Source organism: Eleutherodactylus coqui, chromosome 6 (assembly GCF_035609145.1).
Source record: "Eleutherodactylus coqui strain aEleCoq1 chromosome 6, aEleCoq1.hap1, whole genome shotgun sequence".
Classification (NCBI taxonomy): domain Eukaryota; kingdom Metazoa; phylum Chordata; class Amphibia; order Anura; family Eleutherodactylidae; genus Eleutherodactylus; species Eleutherodactylus coqui.
Genome location: NC_089842.1, coordinates 94,652,461 through 94,669,724, shown reverse-complemented (window position 1 = coordinate 94,669,724; position 17,264 = coordinate 94,652,461). Strand labels below are relative to the sequence as shown.

General features: G+C 42.5%; 1 protein-coding gene across 1 annotated transcript in view; it reads left to right on the top strand.

Annotated features, from left to right (window-relative positions):
- Window positions 1-7,909: 7,909 nt before the first annotated feature.
- Window positions 7,910-17,264, top strand: part of SHANK1 (SH3 and multiple ankyrin repeat domains 1) — a 252,112-nt gene continuing 242,757 nt past the window's right edge. The window contains exon 1 of the mRNA XM_066572363.1: window positions 7,910-8,179. Coding sequence (XP_066428460.1) covers window positions 7,910-8,179 — 270 coding nt within the window. The remainder of the gene's footprint in view (window positions 8,180-17,264) is intronic.

The window sequence follows — 17,264 nt, the reverse complement described above, 5'->3', positions numbered from 1 at the left end:
GAGCTTTGCGCAACAAAGGTTGCACACCACTGTTCATCGGTCGTCAGGCGTCTCTGTGAAAAACTGCCAGACCTTAGAGCACCTTGGCCTCTGCAGGGTGGCATGGCGCGAGGGGGCGCTTTGTGAAACACTTGGTGGATTATTCGGTCTGGCCCTGCCTCTACCCCTGGCCACCGCACTGCCTCTTGCAACCTGCCCTGCTGATGCCCTTGACTCCCCCTCTGAAGACCTGTCCTCCTGAGTAAGCGTTGCACACAAGGTGGGGTCAGTCACCTCATCGTCCTGCTGCTCTTCCTCCGAATCCTCTGTGCGCTGCTCCCTCGGACTTACTGCCCTTACTACTACCTCACTGCAAGACAACTGTGTCTGATCGTCATCGTCCTCCTCACCCACAGAAAGTTGTTGAGACAGTTGTCGGAAGTCCCCAGCCTCATCCCCCGGACCCCGGGAACTTTCGAATGGTTGGGCATCAATGACTATAAACTCCTCTGGTGGGAGAGGAACCGCTGCTGCCCAATCTGAGCAGGGGCCCGAGAACAGTTCCTGGGAGTGTTCCCGCTCCTGAGCAGGTGTCATTGTAGTGGAGTGAGGAGGCTGGGAGGAAGGAGGAGCAGCAGACAGAGGATTCGGATTTGCAGCAGTGGACGGCGCAGAACTGCGTGTTGACGATAGGTTGCTCGAAGCACTTTCTGCCATCCAGGACAGGACCTGCTCACACTGCTCATTTTCTAATAACCGTCTCCCGCGTGGACCCATTAATTGGGCGATGAATGTGGGGACGCCAGAAACGTGCCTCTCTCCTAATCGCGCAGCAGTCGGCTGCGACACACCGGGATCAGGAGCTCGGCCTGTGCCCACACCCTGACTTGGCCCTCCGCGTCCTCGGCCGCGTCCACGTCCTCTAGGCCTACCCCTACCCCTCAGCATGCTGTATTACCAGTGATTTGATTTCACAGGCAGGAAATAAATTGGCGCAAGACTGCAGGCCAAATATAATTTTTGCACTTTTTGGAAAACGAACGGCCCCAATGCCTTTAGTGAATGAATAATCTAAGTTTAATAACTGTGCTGTGTCCCTGCTAATGTGTCACTGAACGTGAGGGTAGCAGAGTTATTATAACTCTGGCAGAGCAGGTATTTTTTTCCCAATTAAGGAAAGCAAATGGCGAAGCCAGCAGTAAAGCGTAGCTGGGTGCGTATGATTTAGCAATGTTGTTCACGCAGCTCACACGTGTCCACAGGCGTTAGGACGGACAGAGGCTGGACAAATAGATTTGTTTTCAGTTTTTTTCCACCAAAAGGCAGCACTGCGTATATTCTATGAACATGAGAAGTTTAATAACTGTGCTGTGTCCCTGCTTATGTGTCACAGAACGTGAGGGTAGCAGAGTTATTATAACTCTGGCAGAGCAGGTATTTTTTTCCCAATTAAGGAAAGCAAATGGCGAAGCCAGCAGTAAAGCGTAGCTGGGTGCGTATGATTTAGCAATGTTGTTCACGCAGCTCACACGTGTCCACAGGCGTTAGGACGGACAGAGGCTGGACAAATAGATTTGTTTTCAGTTTTTTTCCACCAAAAGGCAGCACTGCGTATATTCTATGAACATGAGAAGTTTAATAACTGTGCTGTGTCCCTGCTTATGTGTCACAGAACGTGAGGGTAGCAGAGTTATTATAACTCTGGCAGAGCAGGTATTTTTTTCCCAATTAAGGAAAGCAAATGGCGAAGCCAGCAGTAAAGCGTAGCTGGGTGCGTATGATTTAGCAATGTTGTTCACGCAGCTCACACGTGTCCACAGCCCTTAGGACGGACAGAGGCTGGACAAATAGATTTGTTTTCAGTTTTTTTCCACCAAAAGGCAGCACTGCGTATATTCTATGAACATGAGAAGTTTAATAACTGTGCTGTGTCCCTGCTTATGTGTCACAGAACGTGAGGGTAGCAGAGTTATTATAACTCTGGCAGAGCAGGTATTTTTTTCCCAATTAAGGAAAGCAAATGGCGAAGCCAGCAGTAAAGCGTAGCTGGGTGCGTATGATTTAGCAATGTTGTTCACGCAGCTCACACGTGTCCACAGCCCTTAGGACGGACAGAGGCTGGACAAATAGATTTGTTTTCAGTTTTTTTCCACCAAAAGGCAGCACTGCGTATATTCAATGAACATGAGAAGTTTAATAACTGTGCTGTGTCCCTGCTTATGTGTCACAGAACGTGAGGGTAGCAGAGTTATTATAACTCTGGCAGAGCAGGTATTTTTTTCCCAATTAAGGAAAGCAAATGGCGAAGCCAGCAGTAAAGCGTAGCTGGGTGCGTATGATTTAGCAATGTTGTTCACGCAGCTCACACGTGTCCACCGGCGTTAGGACGGACAGAGGCAGGACAAATAGAATTATTTTCACTTGTTTTACAAGCAAAAGGCAGCACTGCGTATATTCAATGAATAATAACTGTGTTGTGGCCCTGCCTATACAATTCTTTCCCTGCAGTATCAATGGAGGGTGGAATGCTCTGCAGAGGCGATTTTGAGAAGCCCAAAAAAAATGCAGCACAGCTAACAGCAGCCTGAACAGTACTGCACACGGATAAATATGGCCCTAGAAAGGACCGTTGAGGTTCTTGAAGGCTACACTCACTCCTAACACTCTCCCTGCCTATGCAGCACTTCTGTCCCTAATGCCAGGTGCAACGCTCTGCAGAGCCGATTTTGAGAAAAAAAAAAATGCCACTGCTAACAGCAGCCAACACACAGCTATCAGTGGCCCTAATAAGGACCTTTGGGGGGTCTTGAAGCCTACACTAACTACCAATTCTTTCCCTACAGCAGCTCCGGTACAAACAGCACTGTCCCTCATCTAACTCACCAGGCATCTGAGGCGAGCCGCGGGAGGGGCCGACTTTTATATTAGGCGAACACCTGATCTTCCCAGCCACTCACAGCAGGGGGGTGGTATAGGGCTTGAACGTCACAGGGGGAAGTTGTAATGCCTTCCCTGTCTTTCAATTGGCCAGAAAAGCGCGCAAACGTCTCAGGGAAGTAAGTGAAAGTAACCAGAACACCGCATGGTGTTCGTTACGAATAACGAACATCCCGAACACCCTAATATTCGCACGAATATCAAGCTCGGACGAACGCGTTCGCTCATCTCTATGCATGACCTAAATTGCACCAAAAATTGCCACAAATTGCCATGATTTTGGCACAATTTTTTATGTAAACTAGACTTCCTAGTAGGTGGCCTAAACTTAGACTATACAGTCTTAAAATTAGACAGATTTATCATTCAGCTGTGATAAATTTTAAGACTGTTTAGGCCCCCAGTCCACGGGCGTTGCGGGAGCCGCCGCCCGGAAGCAGGAGCCGCCACCGAATCTCCGCCGGTCAACCCTATCACAGCATGCTGCGAATTGCTCGCCACGAGCAGAGAATCACAATGATTTTCCGCTCGTGGACAGTGTATCGGCGCTTTCTATAGCAGTGCCATGGAAAGCTTCAGAGGGCATGATTCACTGGTGGTTTACCACCGGCGAAATCACGCCAGTGGACAGGCACACTAAGTCTAAGTTATCATTGTATAGACTTTTTGCTGTAACTGAGCCTATAGATCGTGCAAACTCACAGACTGCCTAAGTTGGTGTTTTATACATGTTTCCAATAAATTCCTTGACCAGGTAGGTCACGGAAGTATGACAATGTTGTGGGGACATTCCTGTGATCCCCTTGTGTGTGCGGCTTAGTATTATCCTGCTGAAAAATGCCTCTTGGAAGCCCTGCCATGAGAGGAACACATGTAGCTGCCGGATGCCGTGAATATATCGCTTGTCCTCCTTGTCCAAATGTCCTTCAGCCAAGCACCTAGAAATGGTGCTACCTGTTTCTGGACAGCGTACAAAGCAGTTGGAGATGCTCATGCTTGTTGAACGATCAGATGATCTTCTCTACTGAAGGTCTGTTGAGAACATCCTGAGCCCGGTCGCCTTGTGTATGTGCCGCCACACATCCACTAGTCCCAACACCTCCTAACAGTCTGGTCAGAATGGCCCAGGTGACAGGCAATTCATTGATACAAACTGTTACCTGGACGAAATCTCTTCGTTTGCATTGCAGAGGCGTCTAGTGGTCAACAAGCTCTACAAGCAGAAAAGGAGGTCCACTACACACAAGTAGCTTCTGAAAGTCCTTTTAAACGCCAACAGTGGAATCACTTTTAGGGCCTCAGGTGGCAAGACCGTTCATCTAATCACATTACAACTCTTATCATTTGGATATTGGCCTGAGATATCACTGCATGATGAGATTTGCAGCAAAACGACAACTCCTTCTAGGTGCTTCATTTTTTTTGACAATGAGTGTAATATTCTCAGTGGAACATATATACTCGAGGAATCCAGAGATGTTGCCATAAGAACAAGACGTTGCACAGAATGTTCGGCTTTTGAAAAAAAGTATAAAGCACTCTCAACATAAATATAACTATGATAATTTGATTTAAAGATATCCCACCGAGCAACATTTCAAAACAGATCATTGTCGAGGAGTTATGTTTTAATTTTTCCTTTCGCACATTTTTTACAATACTTTCAAGTAAAGGCAGGAGAAATGTGGGCAGCCGGCCTTATTTTTAAATTACTTTTACACAATGAGATGGTTGGGAGTGCTTTGAAGTAGACCTGAATTTTCTTAAGAAATCAAAAAAGAGATCTAAATGGAAAAAGCGAAAACATTTAAATTAACCTCAGCTTTTAAGATTTTATTTGTAGCCTACTGTTCTGAAAATTATACACTCATCCGTCTTTATGTTGATGGCACTTGTTTTGGGGTTGGGTTGCTTTTTGTCTTCATTTTGAGTCACAGCCACTGAAGGTGTTTTCTTAGATCTGATTTGTGATTTTTTGAGGGTTGGGGTCTGTTGACAAATTAGGGTTGAGTAATATTCAGCAGGGGCATACATAAAAGGGAGGTGTGGAGGGGCATTACAAAGGTGAAATATGGTTCACCCCTTCTTAAGATAACTTATGTCAGAAAACCTCCATCCTGGCTCAGTACAGACTGGGGATGGTATCATCAGACAAGCCCTTTCAAAAAAGTGGGGCAAACAGCTGATTATCTCTGGAAGTCCGATCAAGTGGCTGATTTCGCAGTGGGAAGATGCATTTTCCCTACAGATTATTACATGGCATAGTAGACATTACAATGAATGGCTGTCCTTGTTATACAAAGACATCTTGAGTACTCCAGAACTCAAGATGTCTTTGTATAACAAGGACGGACATTCCTTTCTGGTTCATGGCGGGGGTGGGGGGTGCGGGGGTGGTCCCAGCAGGGAACTCCTCTCCATGGTGCCTTTATGCCCAAATAAGGCATTTGGACTGTGGTTCTTTTCATGAGTTCCTTGAAGTCCCTGTTTCACCGACTCATGAACTCATGAAGAGGAAATTTGGTACAGTTTCCAGGCTTCCTTTCTTTTACCTTCATTTGCTAACATTGTAGTATATGTATGGAGAAGGTGCATTGCAGATAAGTCAGTCCAATCTGAACTGTATCCTTCTCATTTTATTGCATAACAGCCACATGGATTGTCTTTATTGTATGTATTCTCATGATGCTCAGCTGATGAGGCTAAAAGATGGTTGTCCATTTAACATCTCAGTGCATTTTTCTACCCAATCAGCTTTCTAAATCTTAAAGGAAATGTATTACATTGAACATTCTACTTTTTCTGCAGTCAGCATAATATAAAGCACAAGCTGAATAGATTTATATATAGTTTTTAGTATAACTTGGAATGTATTCATTTAACCCCTCAAAGGGGTTTTCTAAGAACCACAAACATTGATGGCAGTGGGGGGGGGGGGGGGGGGGGGGGGGACACGACAAAGTATGCAATAAAATAAAACTGTACATACTCTAGTCTTTCATTTACGTCAACTACAGTGGTGATGTAAGTTGTTTACCAATGGGACTACCAACGGAAGACCAGCATGGACATTATAGTGATGTCCCATAAACCTTTCTTGGGGCTTCATTAGAAGCCCATGTGATAGGTTCCTGGGATGTCACCAGGCCTTTGGGCTGGGTTGCGTCACCTGTCAGATGCCATGGCGCTGAAACAGTGGACCAGTGCCATGCTGAATACATGTCTTTTATATAGTTTTGTGCATGGGGTACCCAATAACTTGGAAAGACCCCTTTAATTACCAGACAATTTTCATGTTTTCTTTTTCATTTTTTTGATCATTGCTTTTCAATAGCCATAACTCTTTTTATTTCCTGTCAAACGTACATATAAGAGCTGTTTTTATCTGCAAGATTGTTGTTGTAATTTTTAATGGTACCATTTAATATACTACATATTAATATTGAAAAAACACAATTTTGCCATTTTTCGCGGATTTTGCTTTTACGGCATTCATGATAAGGTCAAACTGACACGTTAACTTCACTCTATGAGCCTGTACAATTACAGTGATCACATATGTGCTTGTGTGTGTGTGTATATGTATATATGTATATAAATATAAAATGTATATATATATATATATATATATATATATATAATGTGTGTGTGTGTGTGTATATATATATATATATATATTACTGATTTCCAAAAAATAAATCCCCTTTAAATAACGTTTTCTGTTATCATATTCTGCGACCTATATTTTTCTATTAATGGTGAGGGCTTGTTTTATGTGTGGCAAACTGTAGTTTTTATTTCTACCATTTAGGAGCACACGCAAATTTTTAATCACTTTTTTAAAGTTTTTTTTAGGAGACAAGATGACCAAAAATGGCAATTATGTAAAACCTTATGGTTTAGATTTGTTTTGTTGGAAAAAGTTTTTTCCTTCTAATTTGCTATATTAAAATTTTTATAAATAAGAAAAAAAAATCCACTTAATTTTACATTTTTTTGAGTACCCTAATGGTGGCTTAATAGGCTTGAACTTGTGGCAACCCTGGGAGCCTACACTAGACTCAGGGCTGTAATTGCAACTATTGGTACCCTGCAATTTCTTCAGGGATGAATTACATGCCACAATCAGCATTGAAAGTCAAATGTAAGTGTCAAACTGCCATGACTGGAGCTAGCTCCCATGCAGCCCATTGTGGTGGGTGGTAATTATTAGAAAGGCTCACCCCTTAGGCACACACTCAGAGATTTAACCCTTTCCAATCCAATTTGTATCCTGGTTTTCCTAGGGGGCTTACTCTTTTTCTGCTGTTATACAATGACGCTGTATGCTGGCTAAAGCCAGTACTGCATGAGGTGACACGTTGGATAGTCTCCTACAGCAGAGAGGCTGGCAATATACAGTAAGAGAACCCCGACGGACGTCTTCCAACATCGGAGCTGTACAGCCTTAAATCATAATGTCTTTAGACATCAGACAGTAGACTGGAGAGAGTTAAACCAATCCATTTCAAGCTATATTGAATATTTAAACTAACACTATGTATCAATCTGCTTCATTGCTCCTAATCTATAACATGCATAGATAAGGCAGTACGGACATCATATGCAACATGACAGGTCCCCTTTAAATATAATTTAATTCCAGTATGGCAACAAATCTAAAGGTGTGATACTATTTTACATTACATTGTTGTAAATAAATCATATCAACATTAAGGCTAATATTCACATTTTAACAGTTTCCACTTTTGTTCACTGTCTCTTATGGGAAGGTCATACAATATGCAATACTCAGCAGGCGGCAATAATAAGTACTAGAGAAAGTAATCCTCCCAGAGAAAAAGGAAGTGATATCTAGCAGTATGATAAAGATGATGAAAGTGAAATTGTCTAAACTTTTTAGTTCAAATAATGTCCCTAATTAGTAACCTGCTTCTTCTTTTTTCTCATTTAGCTGGCCCTGTAATGCTGCTGTGGTTCCGCCTTCCTGACAATGCCCCAGAGTCCCGTATCAAGCGAGGAGGAGAGGAGGAGCATCTCCGAATATCCTGGGGAAGAGTCGGACTCAGACAGCTCCAGAGAAGACACCGTCCCTGGAGGGAAAAACAATCCCACTTCTGCCACCAGCAATATTAGCCCTAACCCTCTTTCAGCATCCTCAGTAGCAGCAAGAAGAATAAAGGAGAGATCCATGTCTGTTCCTGACGATACCAATTTCAGTATGATGGTCTTTCGCATTGGTATCCCTGACCTTCATCAAACAGTAAGGATAAGGATTGGGAGCAAATGGGAATGACAGTGAAAGATGTATTGGCATAATATTATAGTCAGGCTCATCTGGAGGAAAATCATGCCACTGAATTAGTTAATAGTACCATAAGAATACAATTTGATAACAGTTAATTCTGCTCTTCATTTGATAGATTAACCAACAGTAGAAGGCAATTGTTTGCATAAAATCTTGTTGGCAGTGCTAGACCGATATTCCTTGGATCCACTCACTACAGGAGATGTTTTTAAAGGTCCATCTAGATGGAAGATGTGGCCATCCACTTTTAATTACTACATCATCTTTTTTGATCATTGTACACACAGGACATATCATCAATAAAATCTAATAGATTGCTTGATAACCCTCCTATAAGAAATAGACCCTAGTGGCAAGTAGTGTAATTGCCTCCAAAGTCACCTTCAAATGGAGTTGTCTTCTGCTAGACCTATAGGGACCATTACTGTTCCAGAGCCCAGGCCCACTGGAAGACCATCTAGTACTCTAGTGGGCCATTCTGACTTGGGTTGTAGCACTTTTTTTGAGAAATGGTAATATTTGCATCACATGTTGATCTTCAACCATGTTATGACATCTACAGGCACCATGTATAGACTATCCATCATAATGCAACAAAAGCATCATTTGCAGACATTTTTAAGCAATGAATATGCTAAAGCTTTGTTTGCTAGAAATGTACTATTTTAGTCTTTCAGTCATATAAGATTCCAGTCTTACATTGTTCTTACCTAGGGCCATTTCTAAATATATACCCTACTGTCATTCTGAAGAGTGATTTGTTTTTGAATCAATTCAATGTGACGAGCTGAGACAGGGATGGACATAGCTTTACTACTGCCAAGCTGCTTCTATTTCACAGCTCAATATCAATATGTCAGTGAACTGGAGGAGCTTTTCACTTAATATTGGAACTAACAACTACTTATATATCTATAGGCTGTGGATTGCAAATACAATGTGGCCTTATGCTCATAAAGCTCCTGCTATATACGTACCCCCTATAAATAGAAGTATCATAACTAGGTAATGTGAAGGCATGATAACATATCCATCATGATGCAATTACTTTAGATGGTGCTATCTGAAAAGGATGATACTACCACACATGATGGCAGATGTTTAGATATAACTTTACACTCTGTTAACAACACAACCATTAAAGCTGGCAGGATCTACCATACTTGTTTACTACTGCATCAAAGTTGAGTAGGAAAAGCAGCTCCTCTAATGTTAAGAGAGGTCTGGTTAATAGAAATTAGCAGTTTCGGGGAACTCCAGTTCTCCCTTGGCACTATTAACACAATATCGGTGCCATTGATGGTGACATTTATGGCCAACAGATGATGACAGCCCCTTTCTTATATCAAATTAAAGAATACAAAAACCATAGAAGGCGAAATTTGTGTGACACTGTTGGGGACTCACTTTTTGCCGGCTGTGCAGGCTTAGGGTGAGGCTTACTTTTCCACTTAGCCTTAGATTATTAACTGTAAATGTTGACATGTTCAAGCTGTAACATGGCAGCATTTACAACTCCTAATCTAAGGCTAAGTGGAAAACGAACCCTCACCCTAAGTCTCCACGGCCGGCAAAAAGCAATGCACACACTGCTGCTAGGACCTTCAAAGCTTGACCCAATCGGGAGCTAGGGGTGTGAGAGGGGCATTTCTCCTGTCAAACCCCTAGCTTCCGGTGGCGTCAAGATACAATAATACCCACCTTTACGTCCAGGCGTCAAACCAAAATCTTATTTTTATCTGATCCACCACAGAGGTAATCACATAGAAACTTTCTGGTCACTATTGTCTGCAGAGTTTACAAACATAAATGAAACATGTAAACTAAAATATAACCTGTCCAAAAACAAACACACAGCCCTGAAAAGCTTAATGGTTAACGACGATCTAATTATCAGAAATGCAGACATAGGAGCTGTATAGTCTTGCAGCACCCACAAAACTATGTTGATAAAGCCATGCTAATTTTTGTAGCCAAGGAATACTATGTCCCGCTAACCTCTAACCCTTCTTCTATCACCCCAAAAGCGTACTGTGACCTTGTTAATGTATAGGAATACAAAATAGTCACAAAGAAAGAATTCATGATTATCGAACACCCTCGTCTGCCCTTGTTTTGCCATCTGCCTAAGCTCCTCAAAAACACTACAAACCCCCTGGGAGACATAATATCGTAGACATTAACTCTATAGCCAGTAATCTGTCACATTATATACAATATTCACTGAGACAGAAGGGTTAACTGTACAACTTACAGGATTCACTGAGAAAACCCACGACTTGTTTGATGAAAAATTAAAAATTAACTTTTAATAAGAATATTTAAAAAAAAGTGGAACTCACTATTACAAACACGAACACTTCATACACATAGAGTGTCGAGAATTGCTGTCAGATGGTTGTGGGACGTTGATCCCGACAGTTGTGTGTGTGTGTTGTGGAAGTTGAATAGAGAATAGTGATCACCTACTATTATAGATCTCAGCAGGCATTTGGGAGCTGTATTCTGGTAGCTTTCTGGGGCAAACTATATCGGACCCTGAGTGCTGAGGCCATCATCTTGGTCAATGCACTTATTATTTAGGGCAAAAGTCTGTATTCAAATAGACCTAACCATAGGTTATTTGACAGCTCAAGGCTGCAGCACATTTAAGTGAATACTACTTACTCTAGTCGCTTCTATCATTTTGACTGAATAGTAGTATGATTAGAAGTCCCCACTGCCAAATACGCAGCAGCAGTCCTGTTAAGTGCTTATAGTAAGCAACACCTCCACCTTTACCCTGCGTACAGATCTCAATCACGCACAACACTTAACAAGGGTGTATAACACGTAACCTATCTACAATCGTCTGATATTCAGTCTTCCTATCTGTTCTAAACACAACCTCCTAACTCACATTACAACTGTGTATCCCTAATGTGAAAATAGGAGTTATCAGTCTGCGCCAAAAATTGACAAAGGACTCTATAGCTCTAGCTCAAGAATCCTGATGAATCAATTGCATATTTTTTGCAATTGAGGAAACGCGTTGATTTTCTGACTACTTCAGGAGCTTATTTTTCTAGAACCTGGCTAATCAGGTATCAGCAACATGGTACCTGTAGTACTTTTGCATTAAATGCCATAAGAGCCATAAGGCCCCTTTCATCTGTGGTCCTTGATTGAACAGTAATTACTGTATGTAGACAGACTTATTCTCTATTCAACTGAGTGTTATAGATCCTAAATAACAGGACATATAAACTCCGCTGTTTCTTTCTTTTATAACTAATGACCACAAGCTCTTAACACCATACTCCAAGGTCCACGATCCGATTTGGAGTCTCCTGAGGTTTAAGGGTACGATCTCTTCTTCCAGCTACAACAGCAACCAAGCAGAACATTGATAAACCCTGGAGCAATAAACGCATACTAGGGGTTTCGTTAAACGTGACTTATTCTAGTCTATCTGGAAGCGACGGAATTATCAAGAAAAACTTTCCTATCAACTTCCCTGTTACTCTATGATAACCCAGTACCTGTATTTAATTGATTAATTGCTTTAGTGGTCAGTATTTGTCGTTGAAACCCATGAGCATAACCTGGGCAATTCTCGAAACTCTATGTGTATGAAGTGTTCGTGTTTGTAATAGTGAGTTCCACTTTTTTAAAATATTCTTATTAAAAGTTAATTTTTAATTTTTCATCAAACAAGTCGTGGGTTTTCTCAGTGAATCCTGTCACATTATATACATATTCAATTCCAGAGATACATTATTCCCTTGGACTCGTATCTTAATGACGCCCCCTCTCTACTAAACTTCCTGTCAGATATTGAATGGTTACCTTCTTATTGTTATTTCATATAAATAACGTGGCCCCAGCTAATCAGAAGAAGGGGTTCAACCCTGAAACGCATTCTATTTGCTGGGCAAAAATCAACAAAGAAGAAGTTAAGCTAAAAGCAAAGTTGCCTTGATATTTGCTTTATCTGGAGTTTTGCGCTGCTATCAGTTATTTTATTCTAACCTATCTATAGCATCTGCAAAAGCCCTTCCTAAATGGATATGGCACACGGTTCTGGTCTGGCAGCACTTCTGTAGTCTTTGACTTTTTCAATACCCATCTGGCCATAAGGCCTTTACCCCATAGTCGGAGGTCGCTCCACCCATATTCCTTTTCACTGCACTCAGGTATCAGCTGAGATGTGGCACAAACCAGTGAGACCCAGGTACACTCATCTATTGTTCGGAGAAGTCTGTCCAGAAGTTGTCTTCATGTACAAATTGTAGCCAAAAGGCATACCTTCAACGTTCAGTATTAACACTTCTATATGTGAAAGCTTTCTTATTTTTTTAGCATTTGTTCCACACCTGCCTAAAACTTTTTCACAGTTCTGTAGCTAAAATCCAGCAGAATAAAGCCATCTACAAGGGTTTGTCCTTTGTTGAACCTCCTCCTGTTTTTGCTTTGTCTCATTCTTGTGTAAGAACCTTGGAGAACTGGAGGATCTTCTATTGGGGCTGTTTGAGAACAATAATGCTACATTACTCCGACTGCTAAACTGTTCTGTTCTTATTTGCTTCCTATTAGTCTTTCCCTGCTTGCCCACTGTACATCATCTGTCTTGCTCTATTAGCTCACTGTGGGAAGCCATTGGATTGCCAACTGTTATACATAATGACCTAACAGTCTTGCTTACTATGTTTTTTGTTATGAAGCTGATATAATGTGACAACTACAAATCTTTCAGGATAGACAGACTCCAGGCCTATTTCTTTATGCAATTCTCTAATAAAGGAGCTGAGGTCTGCTTTTATAGCAACTTTCTAAATGGTGGACTGCTGATGTGGGATAGCCAATATCACTTTGTCTTCAATTCCCACTCTCTAACTCATCCTTAGTTTCCATCCTTATGTTATTGTGAGGTCTCCAGGGGGGTCATTACCTGTAAGTTATGATTAATCTCTTACTCAGCACAAACAAAATCAAATAAACACGGCTCCCTTTGGCCTCTCATTTGCTCCCGGAGTCAACCTCTCATTAAATCTTGCGCTTTACCGTACTTGGAGTGCTATGGGGAGCGATCAGGAGGTACTTGAAGAAGTGACGTTGGAAACTTTGGTAGGTGTTTAATTTTTGCAGCAGGAGTTGAACGATTTGTTTCATCAGCAGAGTATTTTAGCTGATCCTGACAAGCTATAATGCTTTGGATATGAAAAAAAAATCCTGGCAAATGCCTTAAAATAGAAACTCATAATGTTCTTCTTACATACAAGCTCCTTTATTAAAACATTAATGTGATTATGATAGACAGAACTAAAGTATGCCCAAGCCTTCACTGTCATTTTGAGGTAACGAGAATAATCTATTCTTAGACAGCACCGAGGCTGGCGTCAAGGAGCATAAAACCGACATGCCCACCTTCTTCTGGCTCGTACCCTATATTGTACATTATTTTACACCTGACATAGGGGTTCTTTACTGTAAGAGCAGTGAGACTGTGGAACTCTCTGTCTGAGGACGTGGTGATGGCAAAATCCACAGAGGAGTTTAAGAGGGGACTAGATGCCTTTCTAGAGTGGAAGGATATTACAGGATATAGACATTAGAGGATCAACGGGTTTGTAGTTCTGGGTCTTAGTCAGGTAGGAACTATCAAGGTTGATCCTGGGATTATTTTGATTGCCATTATGGAGTCGGGAAGGAATTTTCCCCCAAATGGGCTAATTGGCTTCTGCCTCTTGGGGTTTTTGCCTTCCTCTGGATCAATTAGAAGGTGGAAATAGGCTGAATTAGATGGACATTGTCTTCATTCAGCCTAACATACTAAGTTACTATGTTAGTGTAAATTCACCTACCACAAACAGCTTGATTTATGCAAACCTGAACCCAGGGCTAGCCTTAGTATGTGCTACCGGTGCAATTGTAGCAGCCACATCAAGTATCCCTGCTAGAAGGGGCACCATTACTGTTCTATCATTTGAGGCTTGCAACTACCACAACTGTGTAATTTATAGCAGTATTATATAGACATTAAGTAACACTTGTTATATTATGTTATGTATGGAGCTGCTATTTGAACAATGTATATTATTTGAGCACTCCATGGTGGTAGTGGCACTGCATTACTTTGCTATTATGGGAATCGTATGAAAGAGTAATTTGGCGAACATATATCATGGTTATCTGAGCATCATATTATAAGGCACTAAACATGATTCGCCCACTGATGACAACATACCATGGGGTGGCGAAGAGGCAACAAACTGTACTGCAAAAGGCGCTATGCGATTTAAGGCCAGCTTTGTCTACACCAAGCATTAATTGACAAAGCCCTCCATCAAGCCCGCCACCTCATTTTATTTGGTCTGCTGGCTGTGCGTTAAACCTTAAAGTAATTCTACTCGCCTCACCTGCAGCTCTGGCAGCATAGTGCAGAGTCTTTGAATGCTGATCTCTTCTGATTGCTAACATGTGCGCCAGGGTCAGTGGTCATAGACTCAGCAACGGCTCCTGCCACCAGACCAGAGCTACAGGTAGGGGGAAGTGTAAAGCATGTAGGGATGCTGCCAGAGGCCAATAGGGGTTTGCTTTTAGCCTTTGGTCGGGCAGCATCTCTGGAACTACTATGGGGGTCACTGTTACTACGGGGGCCAATATGAGGGTCACTGTTACTACTGGGGCCACTCTGGGGGTTGTTATTAGAGCTTGTTTATATGGGTGTAAGCGCAGTTCAGTTTGCACAAATACACTGCATATTTGCTCAACAAAAAAAAACTTATGCCCACTTTTCTCGGTGCTCCAGTGTGTTTTTATGTGCACAAATACACAAAAAAGAACACAGCTGAGTCATTGAAATGGCTAGCAAAAATCGCGTGCATAATACGCTGTGCCGATATGCTCATGTGAAAGAGCCCTTACTGTGCAATTGCAATCAGCCCTTTAAAGGCAGCTATAAGGCTGATGTGGGCCTTGGTGAAAATGCGTTTGACATCCCTGACCTGGCTCTTCCCTAATGATAACTTATCAATTGCCGTTTCTGTGCTCTATACTTTTTTCTGATCTTCTTTATCGAAATGGTGTATAATTTGGTATTGTATAGCCAGGGCCATGTCATAGGGGCAAAGAAGTGCAAACAGCCTGGTGTCTCACACCATCTAAGGACTTTAACCACCCTGCCATGTGGCATTCCAGCATCAAAGGTTAACTACTCGTAGAAATGTGGTATGGTGCTATTATTTGTGCACTGTATGGCATTATTATTTGAATACACTGTGCTGCTGTTAGGATATTGTATAGTACTGTAGATTTGCTTGGGAACTGCAGAGTACTGGTTTTGTGCATTTTAGGACCTCCACGCAGTGTTTTGCACCAGAGCCTCGATATACCTTGATCTAGTGTGCCCAGGATGACTGTTATTCAGTTTCATGTTTTTTTGAGCATCCATGTAGTCTCTACTTGACAAGCAATTTTTTAAATAGCACTTAGTTGACAAGCAAATACAGAAATATGTCTCTCCGCGTGGAAATACTTGGACACCCTGGCTTAGCTAGCACTACAATGAATCATTATTCTCTTTTTTAGAACACTTGAGTTTCAATTTTACTTCCACTAAAAATTTTTCAGAAGTAGGAAATTACCCTGTCTGAAAAGAAGAAGAGAATGTCAGTTTCCTTAAGAAACCGCTGCAGAGCAACTATTCTTTCCAAGGCTACATTAAGGATTTCAGTAGAAGGTGTTGCAAATACTGTCGCTTGTTCCATCAAAGGCATTTTAAGCAAATTTCAAGATCAAGAAGCATTTAATATGACCCCTTCCCTTACTCCACCACCTCTACATACAGCCCTCAAGCCAAAATCTCATTTTCATCTGATCCACCACGGAGGTCACATAGACCTTTCTGGTCAGCGATGTCTGCAGTGTTTACAAACATAAATGAAACATGTAAACTTAAACCTAACCTGTCCAAAAAGGAGCACACAGCTGGATAACGACAATCTAATTATCAGGAATGCCGGCAAATGGGGTGGTTGGGGTATAGTCCTGCAGAAAAAACATCTATGTCAAGGGAGCAACAGTAAGGCTGGGTTCACACAGGGCGGATTTGCCGCAGTTTTGCCACGGCAAATCCGCCCGCGGCCGCTAATCTCAGGATTAGCCAGCCATGTGGACGAGATTTCTCAGAAATCTCGTCCACACGGGACGGCCAATCCGCTGCGGTAAGTCCGGCTGAAACCGCGGCCTCCGCAGCCGCGGTTTCAAAAGATGCAGCATGTCTATTTATTGTTTAATTTCGTCGCGGCCGCGCTCTCCTCTATGGGAGCGCCAGCCGCAACGGAAACGCGAGCGGCCGGGCCGCTTCAAAGCCGCCGCGGGTTTTTCCGCGGCGGTTCTCCCGGCGGAAATCTCGCGGTTTTTGCTGCGGCCAAACCGCGGGATTTCTGGCGGGAATACGCCCAGTGTGAACCCAGCCTAAATAGTATTTTAGATGGATGTTTGCCGATATTGAAGTGTTTGTGTAGTCTAAGATTGAAGTACGTTGGGCCCAGAAGGAATGATTCTGGGTGCTCACGCTCTATATAGAACAAGTGGTGCATATTTACTTGTAATGTATATTCTGCTGTCATCATTGCACATAGAGTATCATCAGTGAGGACTGGGTCCACCAGAATTTCCTTTGGTTCTCTCTTGGTGCAGATTGACTCTGCATGTGTAACAGAGGAAGAACATTGCACTATTTTTGGCTCAGGATTTGAAGGTCAAGCACCGATCTGCTCATGACTAAGAGCGCATTCACACGAGCGTATGCTGGTGGGTACAAGGGTGCGCACAACACCGGTGCACCCACGTATGTGCACAAACACGCGTGAATGCAGGTCCGTGCAGCATTGCTTTCAATGGGGCCACGGCTGCTGCCGGCGGCACCATTGAAAACAATGGTATGCTGGCAACCCCTGCAGTGATTTTCAGGGAAGGGCTTTAAATATAAAATCATTCCTATCTGGTGTAAAAAAAATAAAATACTCACCTCTCCGCCACTGGCATGGCTCAGGCG